Source organism: Mandrillus leucophaeus, unplaced genomic scaffold (assembly GCF_000951045.1).
Source record: "Mandrillus leucophaeus isolate KB7577 unplaced genomic scaffold, Mleu.le_1.0 Scaffold1184, whole genome shotgun sequence".
Lineage (NCBI taxonomy): Eukaryota > Metazoa > Chordata > Mammalia > Primates > Cercopithecidae > Mandrillus > Mandrillus leucophaeus.
The window spans coordinates 20,295-40,047 of record NW_012100143.1 but is presented as its reverse complement, the minus strand read 5'-3'; the positions used below and the strand labels follow the sequence as shown (position 1 = coordinate 40,047).

At 39.5% G+C, this 19,753-nt stretch overlaps 1 protein-coding gene across 1 annotated transcript in view; it reads right to left on the bottom strand.

The window, feature by feature from the left end:
* Positions 1 to 19,753, bottom strand: part of LOC105528731 (dynein heavy chain 6, axonemal-like) — a 49,674-nt gene that overhangs the window by 16,300 nt on the left and 13,621 nt on the right. Inside the window, exons 6-9 of the mRNA XM_011965609.1 lie at positions 16,587 to 16,706; positions 15,354 to 15,475; positions 4,542 to 4,671; positions 2,127 to 2,254 (exon numbers count right to left, since the gene is read on the bottom strand). Of these exons, the coding sequence (XP_011820999.1) occupies positions 2,127 to 2,254; positions 4,542 to 4,671; positions 15,354 to 15,475; positions 16,587 to 16,706 (500 nt within the window). The remainder of the gene's footprint in view (positions 1 to 2,126; positions 2,255 to 4,541; positions 4,672 to 15,353; positions 15,476 to 16,586; positions 16,707 to 19,753) is intronic.

Sequence of the window (19,753 nt, the reverse complement as noted above, 5' to 3'; positions counted from 1 at the left end):
GTCTGGCTGTTCCCAAGGGGAAGGGAAGGTGAGGCTGGAAACAAAGCCAGGGCAAAGCAGGACCAGGCCTTGTGGTCTAGGACTCGAGGTCAGGTGAGGAAGGCCTCTGGCACAGGCACAGCATGCCATGGTGGGCACCTCCCGTCTGATGGGAATGCTTGGCTGTGGTTCCTGACGGCCCTGCAGGCCACCTGTCCCTGGGCTCCTCCCCTTACGCTTCCATTAGGTGAATTCCTCTGTTAGTGGTGGACTGGGGTTTGTCTGACCAGAAAAAGTGACCAAAGGAGACCTGAGAGTCACATTTGTTCACCTGTACATTAAAATATTCGTGGAAGATTTAGTATGCCAGTTACTAAGGAAACAAAGACGACGAATGTAACAGCTCCCTTGTTTTAAAGAAATTCTTTGTTAGAGTAGCCATACTCATAGGTGGGAAACTACAAAAAGTGTAATGAATACAGTGGTGGATACAGAGACCTGAGATGACAGGGCCTTGAGGATGGGACCCTAACTCATCTGGCAGTAGAGGGAAGGGCTGGTCTCCAGGAAGACATAATGGAGGAAGTGACATCTGGTCTTATCTTCAAGTGGGTGAAAATTCATGATGTGGAAAGGGCAAGACATGAGTAGCATCCATCTCCTGGTGTTCCTCAAAACAACAGCACTTCCTTAGTGTTAGCTGGGCACAGAGCACCCCATCTAGAGACTCCTTTCCCAGCCACCCTTGCAGCTGGGGTGTGGCCATGTGACCAAGTTTTGGCTAATGGGATATAAGAGGAAAAGATGTACACTACCACTGGATCACATTTTTATAAGGAAGCTGCTTTTCCTTGCTCTCTCTTTCCTACTTCCCACTGGCTGGCAAAAGGGGACAATTGGGGCAGCCACCTTAGACCCAGACACGGAAGTTGTCTTTTGAGACTGGAAGAGCCAACCTGTTTATCCCTGGATGAGCTCACAAAGCAGAATTAACTACCTGCCCTAGACAGAGCTCCCTCGGGACTGTTAGGGGAGAGTAAAGTGAATTTTTATCTTGTTTTGGACTATGTTATGGGGGTCTTTATCATAGTAGCTTAGTCTGTACCCCAATTCATTCAATATAGAAGGAAATAAGCCCTGACCCGGCAACCTGACCAGGAGACTGAGAGAGGAGAGAGACTTAGCTTGCTGACTTCGGTGCACACCTGACTAGATGCCACAGTCCCAAGGTGAAGACCACATACTCAGCTGATCCAGGGTCCACCTAACCAACAAGCCTAGGTATTGCCAGCCAAGCAGCCACATCCAGAGACTTTGCCTTTCTGATAGGGAACAGTAATGATCTTTAGCTGTAAAAGATCTCTCCCAGTTCTCCCCCAATCTCATCCCCAAGTCTTGACCTTGAAGTAGGTGTTTGGTTCCCTGATTAGCGGTAACACTTTTCCTGTTAGTGCTCAATATTTGCTAATAGTTATTCTTTTTCTCTTATCGAAGTTATGCACAGAGAAACTAGGAAGGCCTTTGACCGTCATTATCAATGCAAGGCAATGCAGAGAGAAACTATCTATGAACATAAAGCAGAAGATCAAACAGGTGTTTGCAAATTTTAGCGGCATTAAAATCATCCGGAGAGTTTATTTAAAATTCATATTCCCAGGCTCTGCTTCAAGAAATTCTAACTCAGTACGTCTTGAGTGGGATCAAGGAATCCACATGCTGAACACACCACAGGGGACTCTAATGCAGGCATTCTGTGGCCCGCACTGACAGATTCTGGTTTTCACGGTCTTGCTTAAAGACTATGTTATTAAATGCAAACTAGACATTAGGAACAAGCACTGAATTACTCTTAATTGAGTGCTTAGGTCTCTGATCAATTTCTAGTGAGTCAACAGAATCCAAGGGTGTAAGGATAAGGAGGAGACTGAGAATTTGTAATGTTACATATTCACTCCATTGTTATTAGAAAATGGGAGTACAGATTCATTAGAGAAGGATAAAATCATTTTTAGACTCATTGGACTTGAAGAGTTGTTAGTGTATCCAAATGGAAATGCCGAAGTGATAGGAACGGAAGAATTTCGTATCATACAATTCTCTACAAAGCTTTGATGCGCAATAGCAATGATGAAAGTAAGCTCTCATACGTGAATTAACTTCAGCAGATTGTTAAACCGGTCCACTTCCTGTCCAAGAACAGTGGTCAAGGAGTTCAGGCGTCCTTGAGGATCCTTGACGAAAAGGCCCTCAGAAGCACCCTCCATTTCCAGTTTTTCTGAAACATACACAATGATTCCTCAGGCTAGTCATCATTGATTTGTTCTCACAATATTGCTAAGGCAATGTGCTTATCTTAACATTTTAAAAAAGCCAGCTTTTCTCATTGTTTAAGCCAGACACATAGCATTTAAATGTGACATTTCTATAATTTAGAATGCTTTTGTGATTCACCTGTGTTTATATACAAGCAATCACAGAAAATTAAGCTTAAATTCATTTGTATCAGGACATATATATATATAAAGTGTATATATATACACATACACATATACTTTTTTTTCCTCAAACACTAAACCATTGCATTTCATTTCTTCCCTTAAAGCATGTTCCCCATGGGTATTTTCATCTTCCCAGCCAGTTTGAGCTATGTGGTCTACGGCAATGGGACAGGAGAAGTAGGTTCTTGTTGCTTAAGTGAGATCATAGAAAGACTGGCTGTGCTAATGTAGAAGGAGGACTGGAAAAAGGAAGGAGAAGCCTGCTCATTTTCATTCTGGTTGACTGTGGGGAGGAGGTGAGGGGTTGAGAGGGAAGAGGATGAAATGGAAGGTCAGTATGGCTCAGTGGTATCTGCAAGTTTGATGAGGGGTTTGAAAGGTTTCCAATGTGGAATGAGGGGGGTTGGCAGGAGGGCACAGGAAGGTGTGCCTGGCTTTGGCTGATTGGGAGGCAGAGCCCTGAAGGGTTCAGTGGCAAATGCTAGCAGGACAAAGCGGTTGCCTGGCAGATAAGGAACATTCCAGAGACTAGACGGTCCAGGGACCCTGAGTCTCCCCTTCTACCATACAAGTGTTTAAATCTCCCACTTCCCTGCTCACCTGCACTGAATAGAAAAGGTTGGGGGCAGGAGACTGAGAGAGAGAGAGAGACTTAGTGTTTATCCCATGTTACTGGGCATTATTTAAAGGGACTGATTGCATTATTAAACAGGCTCATGGTTCAAACTGGATGGAAAATGTAGCTCTTCTTTCTCCCTACAATCCACCAAATGCAGGCTCAGATGAAAATGATATGAGCTACGAAAGAGGAAGGAACGGCCTTTTCCTTGCGTATTTGCAAAAAGTATGTGTAAACAAACGACTATGACGTACATATATCAAATTCCTTCTTGACCACACACATTTGGCTGCTGGACAAAAATCCCTCAGCAGTGCCAACGAGTCTAATCCCTTGGGTCCACAGTGCTGGGTTACATGTCCCTGGTCTTCTCTTCCCACCATTCCTCTCAGGGCTATTTCAAACTCTCAATTCTTTTGCTGAGCCAATTGCTTTCCTGTCCCCTCAGTCTCAGCAGATGATCTGCTTAGCATTTCACAGTAAAAGTACAAGCTTTATGAAGCCTGGAGAGAAAAACCTCCTAGGTGTCAATGGGATTCTACCAAACAAGTGCACGGTCTCTGCAGCTATCCATTCATCTCTCCATCCTTTTCCCAACCAGCACTCCATCTTGTATTTATTGATCTTATATTTATTGACTGTTTGCTTCAACAACAGAATTCTCTAACCAAGCAGACATTCTCTTGAGGGCTTGCTTCTAGGAGGCAGATAACTGACTTCTGAAACCACAAGGCTCCTTTTATTCCAGGGGCTTAAGGGCACTGGCAAGATTCAGTTGCTGTTTTTTTCTGTCCCAATTTTCTTTTTCCTATAATGACATCTCTTCCAACCATGAATAACTAAGACATCTAAATCTCCTACTGATTAAGAAAAGTGTTAAAATAGATCTCTTGTGATCATTCAGGAAGACTCTTTCACTTATCAGAAAGCAAGGTGAAAGTAATTTAGCCATGTCTTCTAAATGGAGAAAAAATTGAAATGGATTCCAGAGCAGGACTGTCCAGTAGAGCTTTTAATGATGATGGAAGTGTTCTCTATCTGTACTGTCCAATGATTGCACTCGAAATGTGACTGGTGCAAATGAGGACATGAATTTTAAATTATATTAAATTTAAATTTAGGTAGCCATATGTGGCTAGGGGCTATTTTCTTGCACAGCACAGGTCTAGAGACAGTAGAATAACGAAATCAAGGGAAGCTCAGGAAAAAGTCTGGTTAAAGTTACGTTGAGCTGGAAACCAATTTCCTCCTAATGCTCCTGGCAGTTGAGATGCTGAGATGCTGTAAGCTTCTAGTCTATAAATGAAGAGCTCCATGTCAAAAGAGCTCTTTAGGTTAAAGAAAGTCTACATAATAAGCAGGTTTTGACATCTGTTTATCACTCAGTTCTCTGAGTGTATTCCTAAAATTCCTATTACATACAAATTCCTAGAATTATTTATTACCTGGAACTCTGGCCCGGACGGAAGCAACAAGTTCTTGAACAATTTCGTCATTGCTTTTTCCCTCTCCACCAGTAGATGACCTTGGCTGAACCTCAAGTATGGTGTTGATTAAAGTGTTGGTCTCTTTGTACTGTAATGGCAGTAAGAGACAGAACAGTGAAGACTCAAATTCTCAAAAAAAAAATTTGCAGCACATATAATTATTTACAAAAGTAAAGGCAGCTCTCTAAAACAATACTATTTATTTTCACTTTCTTTTATTGTGGTAAGAACAATTACATGAGATCTACCCTCTTAACAAATTTTAAGTGTGGAAGACAGTAATTATTGCTGACTACAGGTACAATGTTGCACAAAAGATTTCTAGCGCTGATTCATCTTGCTTGACTGCAACTTTATGCCTGTTGATTAGTAATTCCCCATTTCCCCCTCTCCCCAGCCCCTGGCAACTACCATTCTACTCTTTAATTCTATGAATTTGACTATTTTAGATAACTCCATAAAAGTTAAATCATGCAGTATTTGTCTTTTTGTGACTGGCCTAAAGAAATTTTATTTTCTATCTTGAAGGTAGAGTTGGTAAAATGTGGTCATTGGAAATGCCTAGTACATAGTTGTTACTGTCATACTAAAAATTTTTTTGTTGAGCAACGGTGTAAATGTACTTAATGGGCCGGGCCCAGTGGCTCATGCCTGTAATCCCAACACTTTGGGTGGTCGAGGCAGGAAGACTGCTTTAGCTCAAAAGGGATTGCTTTAGCCCAAGAGTTTGAGACCAGCATGGGCAACATGGTAAGTCTCTGTCCCTACAAAAAAAAAAAAAAAAAAATTAGCTGGGTGTGGTGGTGTGCACCTGTGGTCCTAGTTACTTGGGAGGCTGAATGGGGAATAGCTGGAGCCCAGGAGTTAGAAGCTGCGGTGAACTATGATCTCACCACTGCACTCTAGCCAGGGCAACAGAGGGAGGCCCTATTTCAAAAGGAAAGAAAAGAAAAATAAATACATAAATAAATGTACTCAATGCCACTGAACTGTATGCTTAAAAATGATTAAAATGTACATTTTCTGTTATATATATTTTACTACAATAAAGAATGGTTAAACATTTTTAAGTTGATCAGTTGAAAGAAATTATGAAAGTAAGGGAAAAATCATGAGAACACAGTTTCAGGTCATTCTTTTATTCAATTAACTTTTTTTTTAATTAGAAAAATATGGCTTATTACACAAAAATTTGAAGATAGAAAAATACAAAGAAAAAATACTCATGATACTTACTTTCCAGATATAATTACTTATAATGAAGTAATATTTAACTAAATAAACTATAGTTTACTTCAACTTGGACACTTTCTGTATAATAATTACTTATAATGAAGTAATATTTAACTAAATAAACTATAGTTTACTTCAACTTGGACACTTTCCGTATATATGTGCATATGGTTTGCAAAATTGAGCTAATAAATTTATGTAATATTAATTCATTTTCAATATTATGAGTCTTCTAGTATCACTGAAAAATCCTCATTAACCATGCTTTAAGTGACTAAGTGATAATTTAAGGGACAATGTGATACTAATTATGGTATAAATGCACCATAATTAATATGAATTACTTATCTATTTTTTGGAAATTTCTAGTTTTTTGATTTTATTAGACTTTTTTTTTGAGATGGAGTCTCACTCTGTTTCTCACGCTGGAGTGCAGTGGCGTGATCTTGGCTCACTGCAACCTCTGCCTCCAGGCTCAAGCGATTCTGTCTCAGCCTCCAAGTAGCTGGGATTACAGGCACCCGTTACAATGCCTGGCTAATTTTTACAGTCTTAGTAGAGACAGGGTTTCACCGTGTTGGCCAGGCTGGTCCTGAACGCCTAGCCTCAAGTGACTGACCTGCTTTGGCCTCCCAAAGTGCTGGGATTACAAGTGTGAGCCACCACGCCCAGCCGATCTTATTACACTTGGGGAATAGAATATGTTTGTATGAATTTCATCCACCATTTTTGAAATTCTTTAAATGATAGATTAAGTAGAGGCAATACTTTAAAACTGGGTATTACCATATTAATTTCTAAAAACATTATATCAATTTATATTTCCAACAATAGTGTATCATAAAGCCTGTCTTTCTATGTCTTTGCAAGAATTAATATTATTACTTAAACAAATGTTTCTAATTTAATAGATAAAATAGTTTCTCATTTTTTGCACTTCTTTAAGAATTTAAATCTTGAAAAATATGTTCATTGACCATCTATATTACTCCTTTATGAATTATTCATGTTTTTTGCACATCTTTGAATTTTAGCATTTTATTATTTATTAATTTATAAGATAATTCTATAATATGGAAAGCTAACTTTTCAGTTTTTGTTTCAAAAAAATTTTGATTTACCACTTGTCTTAATTTTTTAAAAAGCATTTTAGATTCAGAGGGTACGTGTGCAGGTTTGTTACACTGATGTGTTGCATGGTGCCAAGGTTTGGGCTTCTATTGAACTTCATCACCCAAGTGGTGAACATAGTATCTAACAGGTTGTTTTTCAACTCTTTTCTTCCTTCCTTTTCCTCCCTGTTGGAGTCCCCAGTGTCTATTGTTCCCATCTTTATGTCCATGTGTACCCAGTGTTTAGCTTCCACTTGTAAGTGAGAACATGCAGTATTTGGTTTTCTGTTTCTGCATTAATTCACTTTGGATAATGGCCTCCAGCTGCATCAATTTGCTGCAAAGAACATGATTTCATTCTTTTTTTTGTGACTGTGTAGTATTCCATGGTGTATATGTACCACATTTTCCTTGTCCAGCCCACTGTTGATGGGCACCTATGTTGATCCTATGTCTTTGCTATTGTGAATAGAACTGCAAACATATGAGTGCATGTGTTTTTTTTGGTAGAATGGTTTATTTTCCTTTGAGTTGATACCCAGTATGGGATTGCTGGGTTGAACATTACTTCTATTTTCAGTTTTTTGAGAAATCTCCAAACTGCTTTTTACAGGGGCCGAACTAATTTACAATCCCACCAACAGTGTATAAGCATTCTGTTTTCTCTATAACTTCACCAACATGTTATTTTTTGACTTTTTAATAATTGCCATTCTGGCTGGTGTGAGATAATATCTCATTGTGGTTTTGATTCACATTTCTCTGATTAGTGATGTTGAGCATTTTTTTCATGTTTGTTGGCTGCTTGTAGTTTTCTTTTCTTTCTTTCTTTTTTTTTTGAGACAAAGTTTCACTCTTGCTGCCTGGGCTGGAATGCAATGGCACGATCTTGGCTCACTGCAACCTCTGCCTCCCAAGTTCAAGCGATTCTCCTGCCTCAACCTCCCGAGTAGCTGGGATTACAGGCTTGTGCCACCACGCCTAGCTAGTTTTGTATTTTTAGTAGAGACAGGGTTTTTCTATGTTGTTTAGGCTGGTCTTGAACTCCCGACCTCAGGTGATCTGCCTGCCTCAACCTCCCAAAGTGCTGGAATTACAGGCATGAACCACCACGCCTGGTCGTCTTTCTTCTTCTTTTTTTTTTTGAGAAGTGTCTGTTTATGTGCTTTGCCCCCTTTTAATGGGGTTGTCTGTTTTTTGCTTGTTGGTTTCTTTAAGTTCCTTATAGATTTTGGATATTAGTCCTTTTGTCAGATGCATGCTTTGCACATATACTTTCCCATTTTGTAGGTTGTCTGTTTACCCTATTGATAGTTTCTGTTGCTGGGCAAAAGCTTTTTAGTTCAATTAGGTCACAATTGTCAATTTTTGTTTTTGTTGCATTTGCTTTTGAGGCCTTAGCCATAAATTATTTGCATAGGCTAATATCCTGGTATTTCCTAGGTTTTCTTCTAGGGTTTTAATAGTTTGAGGTATCACATTTAATTCTTTAATCCATCTTGCATTAATTTTTGTATATGACGAGTGGTAGGAGTTTAGTTTTATTCTTCTACATAAGGTTAGCCAGTTTTCTTAGTACCATTTATTGAATAGAGTGCTCTTTCCCCATTGTTTATTTTTGTCGACTTTGTTGAAGATCAAAGGTTGTAGGTATGTAACTTTATTGCTGGGTTCTCTACTCTGTTCCATTGGTCTATGTGTCTATTTTTTGTACCAGTACCATGCTGTTTTAGTTACTGTAGCCTTGTATAATGGCTCTGGCTTTGTTCTTTTTGCTTAGAATTGCTTTGATTATTCAAGCTCTTTTTTGGTTTCCTGTGAATTTTAGAATATTCTTTTCTAATTCTGTGAAAAATGATGTTGGTAGTTTGACAGAAATAGATTCAAATGTGTGATCGCTTTGGGCAGTGTGGGCATTTTTATAATATAGATTCTTCCAATCTGTGAGCATGAAATGTTTCTACGTGTGTCATCCATGATTTCTTTCAACAGTGTTTTGTAATTCTTGTAGAGATGTTTTACCTCCTTGGTTAGATGTATTCTTAGGTATTTTATTTTTCTTGTGGCAATTGTGAATGGCATTGTGTTCTTAATTTGGTCCTCAGCTTAAACATTATTGATGTATAGAAATGCTACTGATTTTTGTACATTGATTTTGTATCCTGGAACATTACTGAAGTAGTTTAGTAGGTCTAGTAGTCTTTTGGCAGAATCTTTGGGATTTTCTAGGTATAGAATCATACTGTCAGTGAAGAGAGATAATTTGACTTCCTCTTTTCCTATCTGGATGCATTTTATTTCTTTCTCTTGCCTGATTACTCTGGCTAGGACTTCCAGTACTATTAATATGTTGAACGGGAGTGGTAAGAGTGAACATCCTTGTCTTGTTCCAGTTCTTAGGGGAAATGCCTCCAATTTTTTCCTGTGAAGTATAATATTGGCTATGGGTTTGTCATAGATGGCTCTTATTACTTTGAGGTATGTTTCTTCGATGCCTAGTTTGTTGAAGGTTTTTACCATTAAAGGATGTTGGATTTTATTGAATGATTTTCCTGCATTGATTGAGATAATCCTATGGTTTTGTTTTTAATTCTGTTTATGCAGTGAATTACACTTATTGATTTGTATGTTGAACCATCGTTGCATCCCAAGAATAAAGCCCACTTGATTGTGGTGGATTATCCTTTTGGGGTGCTATTGGATTAGATTTCCCAGTATTTTGCTGAGGAGTTTTGAGTTTATGTTCATCAGGGTTATTGGCTTGCAGTTTTCTCTTTTTGTTGTGTCTTTGCCACATTATGATGCTAGGATGATACCGATTTCATGGAATGAGTTAGGAAGGAATCCCTCTTCTTTGATTTTTTTGGAATTATTTCCATAAGATTGGTCACCAGCTCTTCTTTGTACATCTGGTAGAATTTGTCTGTGAATCTGTCTGGTGCAAAACTTGTTTTGATTGGTAGGTTTTTAAAATTGTTGATTCAATTTTGTAACTCATTATTGGTCTGTTTAGGGTTTCTATTTCTTTCTGGTTCAATCTTGGGAGGTTGTGTGTTTCCAAGAGTTTATCCATTTCCTTTAGATTTTCTAGTTTGTGCACATAAATCACATAAATATATTCATAGTAGTCTCTGAGGATCTTTTATATTTTTGTGGGAGCAGTTGTTATGTCACTTTGTCATTTCTAATTGTGCTTATTTGTATCTTCTTTTTTGTCTTTGTTAATCTAGCTAACAGTTTATCAGTCTTTTTTATCCTTTCAATGAGCTAGCATTTTTTTTTGTTGACTCTTTGTATGCTTTTTTCTTTTTGGTCCCAATTTCATTTAGTTCTTCTCTGATTTTAGTTATTTCTTTTCTTCCGCAAGCTTCGAGTTTAGTTTGTTCTTGTTTTTCTAGTTCCTTTGGGTGCAACATTAGGTTGTTAATTTGAGATCTTTCTATTAATATCTTTTTGACGTAGGCAGTTAGCTTTATTCACTTTCCTCTTAACACTGTTTCTGTTGCATCTCAGAGCTTTTGGTATCTTGTGTCTCTATGTTCATTTGTTTCAAATAATTTTTTGATTTTTGCCTTAATTTCTTTGTTTACCCAAAACTCATTCAGGAGCAAGTTGTTTAGTTTCCATGTATTTGTGTGGTTTTGAGAGTTCCTTTTGGTACTGATGTCTAATTATATTCCACTGTGTTCTGAGAAGATGCTTGGTATGATTTTGATTTTTTAAATTTGTTGAGACTTGCTTTATGACCAAACATGTGGTCAATATTAGAGTATGTTTTGTGGGCAGATGAGAAGAATGTATATTCTTTCATTATTGGTGGAATATTCTGTAGATGTCTATTAGGTCCAATTAGTCAAGTATTGAATTTAAGTCTAGAATGTCTTTGTTAGTTTTCTTCCTTCATGATCTGTCTAATGTTGTCAGTGGAGTGTTGAAGTCCCCACCTCTGCTGTTTCTCTGATTATTGTGTGGCTGTAAAAGCCTTTTCTTAGGTAGAAGTAATTATTTTATAAATCTGAGTGCCCCAATGTTGGGAGCATATATATTTAGGATCATTAAATCTTCTTGAATTGAATTATTTATCATTATATCATGCCCTCTTTGTCCTTTTTTACTGTTGTTAGTTTATGGTCTAATTTCTCTGATACAAGAATAGCATTCTCTGCTCTTTTTTATTTTGTTTGCATGATAGATCTTTTTGCATCCCTTTACTTTGAGCCTATAGTTGTCATTACATGTGAGATGGGTCTCTTGAAGACAGCAGAAGGATGGGTCTGTGTTTTAATTCAGTTTGCTACTCTATGTCTTTTAAGTGGAATGTTTAGGTCATTTATGTTCAAGGTTAATATTGATATGTGAGGTTTTGTTTCTGTTGTTCTGTTTTTGGCTAGTTGCTTTGTAGTCTTGATTATGTAGTTGTTTTATGCCGTCTGTAGGCTATGTACTTATGTGTGATTTTGTGGTTACATGTATTGTTCTTTCATTTCTATGTTTAGGATTCCCTTAAGCATCTCTTGTAGAACTGGTCTGCTGGTGCCAAATTCTCTCAGTGATTACTTGCCGGGGAAGTATTTTATTTGTGTTTTGTTTATGAGGCTTAGTTTGGCAGGATATGAAAATCTTTGCTGGAATATCTTTTCTTTTCTTTTCTTTTCTTTTTTTTGAGACAGAGCCTCACTCTGTCACCCAGGCTGGAGTGCAATGGTGTGATCTCTGCTCACTGCAACCTCTGCCTCCTGGGTTCAAGCAATTCTCCTGTCTCAGCCTCCGAGTAGCTGGGATTACAGGTGCATGCCCCCATGCCTGGCTAACTTTTTGTATTTTAGTAGAGATGCGGTTTCAACGTGTTGCCCAGGCTGGTCTGGAACTCCTGAGCTGAGGTGATCCACTTGCCTCTGTCTCTCAAAGTGTTAGGATTACAGGCGTGAGTCACCGTGCCTGGCCCAGGAACTTATTTTCTTTAAGAATGCTAAAAATGGGCCCCCAATCTCTTCTGGCTTCTAAGTTTTCTGCTGAGAGACTGCTGTTATTCTGATAGGATTCCCGTTATAGGTAATATGGCCCTTTTCTCTAATGACTTAATATTTTTTCTTTGGTTTGACCTTGGAAAGTCTGATGACTATGTCTTAGGGATGGTCAGCTTATACAGTATCTTGCAAGAGTTCTCTGGATTTCTTGTATCTGCATGCCAACTTCTCTAGTGAGATAGGGGAAATATTCTTGGATTATATACTCCAATATGTTTTCCAGTTGCTTACTTTCTCTTCTCTCCAAGGAATGATAATAAATGGTAGATTTAGTCATTTTACATAATCCCATATTTCTCAGAAAGAAAAGAGAATCTTAAAAAATTCTCTTTATTTTTTTTTTCTGACTGGGTTGATTCAAAGGACCAGTCTTTTGAGTTCTGAAATTCATTCTTCTGCTTGGTCTAATCTGTTGTTAAGGCTTCCAGTTTTGTTTTGATACTCCTGTAGTGAGATATTCAATTTCAGAAGCTCTGTTTTGTTCTTTCTCAGTATAGCTGTATCATCTTTTAAACCTTGGATTATTTCTCTGGCTTCTTTGCATTGGATTTCAACTTTCTATTGGATCTCATTGAGTTTCCTTGCCACACATATTCTGAATTCTGTTTCTATTATTTCAGACATTTCAATCTGACTAGGATCCATTGCTAGGGAACTAGTGTGATCCTTTGGAGGTAACAAAGCACTCTGGCTTTTTGTATTGCTGAAGTTCTTGTGCTGATTTCTTCTTATCTGAAGGAGTTGATGCTTCTTTATCTTTTTGAATTTGCTTTTGTTTGAATGGAGTTTTTTGACTTTTTGTTTTTGTTTTTTTTCCTGGAGGATATAACTGTTGTGTATGTTGTGTACAACCAATTGGCTTTGTTTCTGGGTGCTTTCAGAGCGGCAAAGCTCTATATGGGTTCTTTGGTTACGTAGAGGTTTACGCAGCGTGTTTGACAGGCACTGCTTGTAGCAATATTATTTTTGTTTGGTATGGTAATTCCGGCTGTAGTCCAGTAGATGGTGCTCAATAGAGCCAGCACATAGGCTCTTAGCTGCAATAGCCCTCAGTGGGGGTGGAGGCACTAGAGAAGTGCAAAAAACATGCTCCTCCAACTCAGTTACCTCCAGCAGGGGTGGGTCCAATGGAGAATCACAGAAAAGCAGCTTACTGCAGTACACACACTTACCAGGCCCCAACAGGAACGGCTCCAACGGGAAGGCGGGTGAGGGTGGAAAATGAGAGATGTTCCCTCTTTAAGTCCATTCCTAGGTCTTGGTGGTGTCTCTTTTAGTGGCTGGTGTCACACTTCCATTTCCTTTGTCCCAAGTAGGGCTTTGGTGGAGTGTGCTCCCTCCTTTCTTAGGGGCGGTTTGCACCAAGGACTGTCTCTAGAAGACCCTTTACTCCTTAGGTAACTGCCCATCCCCTGTGCTTGCCAAAGTTAGAATGAGTTGTGGAGTATGTTGGCAGGTGGTTTGGTGATGCAGTTGTTCAAAGGTGGAGGCTCCCTGGACAGGGTAGTGGCACTACCAGTGTGCAACCAATATGGCACCTGCTGTCTAGGCTTCTCAGCCCAGTGAATGGTTATGGGGCCTGCCCACCTCATGCTCCCTGACCCGGTGGGTCTCCCTCCAGTCTCTGCCCAGGTAGCAGGCCCAACCAGCTTCGCTTATCCCAAGCCATTTTTGTCCAGATCCCTGAGCCAGCCCAGGCATTCTGGGCTATGGAACTCCATAAGGGAGAAGTGGTGGCTGTTAGGCCATGCCCATCTTGGAAAAAGGAGGGGTGGGCTGGGTGCAGTGGCTCACACCTGTAATCCCAGCACTTTGAGAGGCCGAGGCAGGTGGATCGCCTGAGGTCAGGAGCTCGAGACCAGCCTGGTCAACATGGTGAAACCCTGTCTTTACTAAAAATACAAAAATTAGCTGGGCGTGGTGGTGGACGCCTGTAATCTTAGACTACTTGGGAGGCTGAGGCAGAAGAATTGCTCATACCTGGGAGGTGGAGGTTGCAGTCAGCCGAGATCGCACCACTGCACTCTAGCCTGAATGACAGAGCGAGACTGTTTATAAAAAAAAAAAAAAAAAAAAAAAGGAGTGACCAGCTCCCATGCTGGCATACAAACCTGTGCCATACTCTTTTTTGTGTTCCCCTACTTGAGCTCAGGACACAGATATCAACTTGATATCCCTGGGTGGTGTAATTGAGTCCTGGGGAGTTGGGAGTAGAACTGTGGATTTTTCCCCTGGCCCCTAGGGGTCAAGCACTGGCTGTGATGGGGGTGGTGAACTACTCCTGGGCTGCCAATAAAACACTCAGGCAGAGCTGTGCAGGCTGTGCTGTGGGCACTCTCCCACAGGAGCGGCCTCAGAGGTGGTCTTGGGAGGGGCCAGCAGGCAAAGGGGTGCATGGAATAGATCACTTTGGGCCTGTAGCAATGGTGGTGGGGCCTGTCTTGAGGCATGAGCATGCTCAGGCTCTGCTATTTCCTGGACTGGCAGATAGTAGGAGCTACAGCCACTCAGTGTAACATAGAAAGCCTTGGGGGATGAATGTCTGTGGTAGCATTATCCTGCAGCTGCACAGCATAGCAAAGCCTTCTGGGCTCTGTGTGGGTTCAAACTGTGCCTCTCCTTGTTCTTTGGGCTGCTCTGCCTGCCAGTCCAAAGGTCTGTGGGGGTCACAGGAGCTCCTGTGTCTAGGATCTCAGAAGTCCATGGCAGGAACGTGGTGCCCTGGGGTTCCTTCACTGACTCCTTCTTTAGGTCCATTCCAAGTCCAGGGGTTGGTTCTGGTGCCTGATGACTCTGCGCAGGCCTAGGGTCATGGGAGAGCTTTGAGTGCACGCTGAAGAGCTTGGACTACCCTTAGGTAATGGTGCAGCATCACAAGGTCTTACACAGAGGAGTAAAACAACCCAGTTTTCTCTGGGTTATGATCTGACACTGTGACCATGCTTGTAATAAACGGTGTTGTAATTTATCTGCTTTGGACATTTGTCACTGTATTTTTATCACTGAATCATGTATGGATCCACAAACCTTTGTGTAATATGACACAAATGTGCCCAGCCTGGTAGATGAAGGGCAAAGGGAGAGGGTTATATTATTATTGAAATCCTCATGTAATTGTTGGATTGTGATCAGGTAGATTATGGATGGACTAGGCAGAAGGCTGGGAGATGGAGGGGCTTGGCCAGTGACAGAGAAAATGCGTGACAGTCTTAGGATTCTGTGAAGGACCCAGAGGTAACAGGCTAAATTGGAACCAAATGTTGAAGTCAAGGTGAAACAATTATTTTATTTGTTTATTTAGGAAGATCATAATTTCCAGAGTGAGTAGGGGTGATTATTGATGTTTTGCGTTTCTATACACAACATAAATATGTATTTTAAGATGAAAGGCCACATACCTGAAAGACTAGATTGGCATTTTCATGCATTCCAAAAATTTCTGGGTCATCGATCAAAGGCAGATTTTCAATGTAGTCCTTAAACTCTTGTAGGCTGTCAGCCATGGGTGCAAAATAGATACCTGTTATTAAAAACACAGAAGACAAATATGTCTCAAATAGATTGGCTTTGTACTGCCAAGTTTGATTTTTCTTTGTGTGGTGCAGATGGTGGCTGCAATCAGCTGGCTCATGTAGCAAGGGGTATTGTTTTTTCTAAGCTTTCATGCTTTCATTGCTGTGTCTAGTTTTGTTACCTTTTCTTCAGGCCTTGAGAATCTGATTACTGTCCTAACCTTTCAAATGCCTTCTCCAGAGCATTTAAAGATGCGGAGAATCCAGGGATATGCTGCTGAAAAGTGTAACTCATGAAGGGCTCCAAATCTATGCTGAAAGGTGTAACTCATTAAGGGCTTAAATTTATGCTTGTGTTAGAGATTGCTTTCATATTTGTTTGATAAACAACAGCCTTCTCTAATTCCCCAAACTAAAAGCTACATTGAAATCTAGGGTTACTCGACTATCTATATGATTGCAGGATATACAGTTGAATCTTATCGGCTCTGACTGACGCTCAATGGTAGGAGCTTTTATGAGCTTGTACTAATCAAGTTGCTCCTTCCAAGGGGATCAACACTCAGGACAATTAATCTGTTTGCTGTCTGATTCGTAATGAGCTATCTCCAACTCACAGATCTGGTTTTTACTCAACTTGCTGTAATAGACATTTTCATTTCTTTATTTAAAAAACTTTTACATAGTAGTAGTAATAATATTTACTATGATTTAGAGACTGGGTCTTGTTATGTTGCCCAGGCTGGATTTGAACTCCTGAGCTCAAGTGATTCTCCTACCTCAGCCTCCTGAGTATCTGGGACCACAGACATGTGCCACTATGTCTGGGTGTTTTATTTGATTACATTCAAAATACACTAGAACATAAGAGTGAAAACAAATTTAGACACAGTGCAATAAACTTTAAAATGGAAGTAATTCAAAGTAGTTACCAAGCACTATGTAGCTCTGTGATCCTACTATCAAACCAGCTCTGAAAGTGGCCAAGCATGGGGATAGGGTGTGGCTATAAGAGGGTTGTGGAGACCCGACACAGACAGCCCCTGGATAGGAAACTGAGAGATGCTGTCAACGACTTCTTGGGAAAGGCCTTTCCTGTAATATTGAAAAGTCATTTACCTGATTCAGAGTATTTATAATCTTCTTCTAATGTTTCAGGAGAAAAAAATCTTTTCAAGATAGTACGAAGGCATCTTTGATCCCAGCTGTCTGTAACTCTACCACCATAGGTAATTTCACCTGAAAATAAATTTGTATTTTGAAATTATTGCTGTTTTTAAAAAATTGATAGGCATACCTAATTTTAAAATTTTAACATTTATTTATGTACACATTTATTTGGTACTGAAAATGGAAAGCACACAACAGAATTTCCTTCCACCACCCCCCTCAAAGATAATAGAAGTCAATTTTTGAAAAGTAGAAAAAATCTACTATATGTACTCTACTATCATTATTTTGCTGTTTTAGTTTTCAGAAACTAAAGCCACTGAGCTCTATCTACATATTTCTTTTTTGTTTTTGTTCTTTTGCTTTGAAATAGTGATTTTGAGTCTTATCATTGATTGCAGTATTCTAAAGCATACACATTTTCCATCAAACAGTGCTTCTTTCGGAGCCAATGAGTAAAGCAGAATCAAGTATTTGTAGCAAGGCATTCAACCTCTATATATTCCTTATTAATTATTGCTATCAGGGTAAGGAGGAAAGATAGATTCAAAGCAAAAGGGACAACTCACTTCACAGTAATGATAAGGAATTATAACTGATTAGTATCCCATCTCTCTTTCCACAGAGAAGCTACTTTCCATGTGTCATCCCCAAACTATGTGTAGCAAGGAAGCACACTGGAATCTATTGCTGATATAATTTCTTTAAAATTCCAGATCGATTGCTACAATTCACCATTCACCACTGTAGTGTTCCTGGAAGGATTTCACCTGTGATACCAACATTGTCAACTTCTGAATCCTTCAACTGTTGATCCATTCTCATCTCTATTTCTTCCATCACGTTAGGAAGAAAAAATTGTTTTTTCTTTCTCTTTCAAGCTGACATGGTTGGTTGAGAGAAAGTTATTTCAGTCTTTGGAATCTCAGTAATTTATTTCTTCCAAGACAGGAATGTCTTTATCTGCACATCCTGTAGAGATGCCTGTCTTCCCTCTCCTGCTGGAGTCACTCTTGTCAGTCTTGTTGGATAAGACACTCAGGGAGAGGGGAGGGGAAGTAGGTGCCAGGGCTGATGGTTAAGTTGCTGAATCCCTGTGTCGGCAATTCCAAGAGGTAAAAAGGAGACGTTCTGTATCTTTCTAGGAGTATTCTTTAGTGACCTTCTGGGGAAATCTTGGAACATAAAGTTGGGTTAAATCTCTGTTGTGGGTCCATCTAATATGGCCTGACTTGAAACTCCTCTTGGGTCCTTGGCGCTGGAACATAAAGCTCTAGTTTCTCCAATTGCATGATGATGTCAGGGGAAGAAGGGTGTCCTAACATATATTATTCTAAAATAAGTTTCTAACTAAAATATCTGCATTTTGACAAGAAGCACAGAAGTGTTTTCCTTACAAATCAACAGATTTTGTGCTTCTCCATCCAGATTTGACTCTATCCTTTTTCTTGGGTCAAACTGAGTAAACAAGGAACTCTGTCATTTTGACTCAGGGTAGACGTCTCACAGCTCACTTTCAAGAAGGAGTCTTCTGGCTTTGGTCTTCTTAGAGGAGGGACCGTGTGTGTGTGCACACCCGTGTGTGTGTGTGTACGTGTGTGCGTGCATGTGTGTGTGTGTGTGGTGGGGTCCACCATCCATGCCACCGCCTGGTCTGGCCCCAGCATCATGGTTCCTGTGGGTCCCACTGCAGAACCTAACATAGTGGCTTCCCCTTTCTCTTCCTTTCCCATCTCTGTGGGCTGACTTGGGGATGATCCAATAAAAATTGGAGAGGCCTGAGGTTTGACTTTGTCTTTGCCAACTTCGAGCTCAGATCCACCCCCAATACCACTCCTGGATGTGTGTATTGCTGTAACCTACACTATAAAATCTGAAGGTCTTCCTCCAATCCCAAATACCTTCCAGTATTTAAAGCCTCCTAAATATTTCTCTGTTTATTCTCTCCTGTCTAGTTTCCCCACTGGTATTGCTATGTCTCCATGTTCAATCCCTCATTTTGCTTTTATTATAGCTTTGTGAATTGTTGCACCTCTTCCTAACCTAAAAGACCATAATTGCTAACCAATGTTTATAAGTTAGAGCAAAATTTATTAGCAAGACACATAGGCCTTTCAGGATATGCCCCCGGCTTACCTTTTTTAGTGTTCTTGAAGACACAACTGCCCTCCATACACACTTCCTCTTCTGGAGCTAATAACTGTTTCTCTAGTAGTGCCATGTCCCACATACTGTTGGCCTCCCCTCACCCCTGCACCTTTATTGAGGTTTAGTTGGTATCCAAATAATGGCACACAATTAATGTATACAACCTGGTGAGTTTTGACATATGTATATACTTATGTTGCTATCTCCACAATCCGTATGGTAAACATATCCATGATCTCTGACAATTTCTTCATGCCACCCACTGTTTTATTGTGGTTAGAATACTTAACATGAAATCTACTCTCTTGACAAATTAATTTAAAGTACAAAATACCTTATGATTAACTGTAAGTGCTATATTGTACAACAGATCTCTGTAACTTACTCATCTTGTATAACTATAATTTTATACTTACTGAACAACAACTCCCCATTTTCCTCCTCCCTCTATCCTGTGATAGTCACCATCCTCTTGTCTACTTCTAGACTTTTGACTATTATAGAGGCCTCATATAAAAGGAATCATGCAATATTTGTCCTTCTGTGACTAACTTATTTCATTTAGCGTAATGTCAGTCAGGTCCATCCATGTTGTCACAAATGGTAGGATTTCTTTTTTTTTTTAAGGATAAATAGTATGCCATTGTATGTATATACTATACTTTCTGTATCCATTTATATGTTGATGGCTATTTGGGTAGTTTCCATATTTTGGCTACTATGAATGATTCATTATCTCCATCAGCTTTTGGTAGGCAGACATCCAGAATCTATCATAATAGTACTAATCAATATTTTATGAATTAATCCATAAACAAATGCCTAAAAAACTCACCATTAGCAAGTATCGCCACCTGGATAAAGCATTGTCTTTTTACTCCTATCTTTTTTAAAAAACCAGTTTCAATGAGATATAATTTAAAAAACCATAAAATTCACATAAAACATATATATAAAAGAATATATAT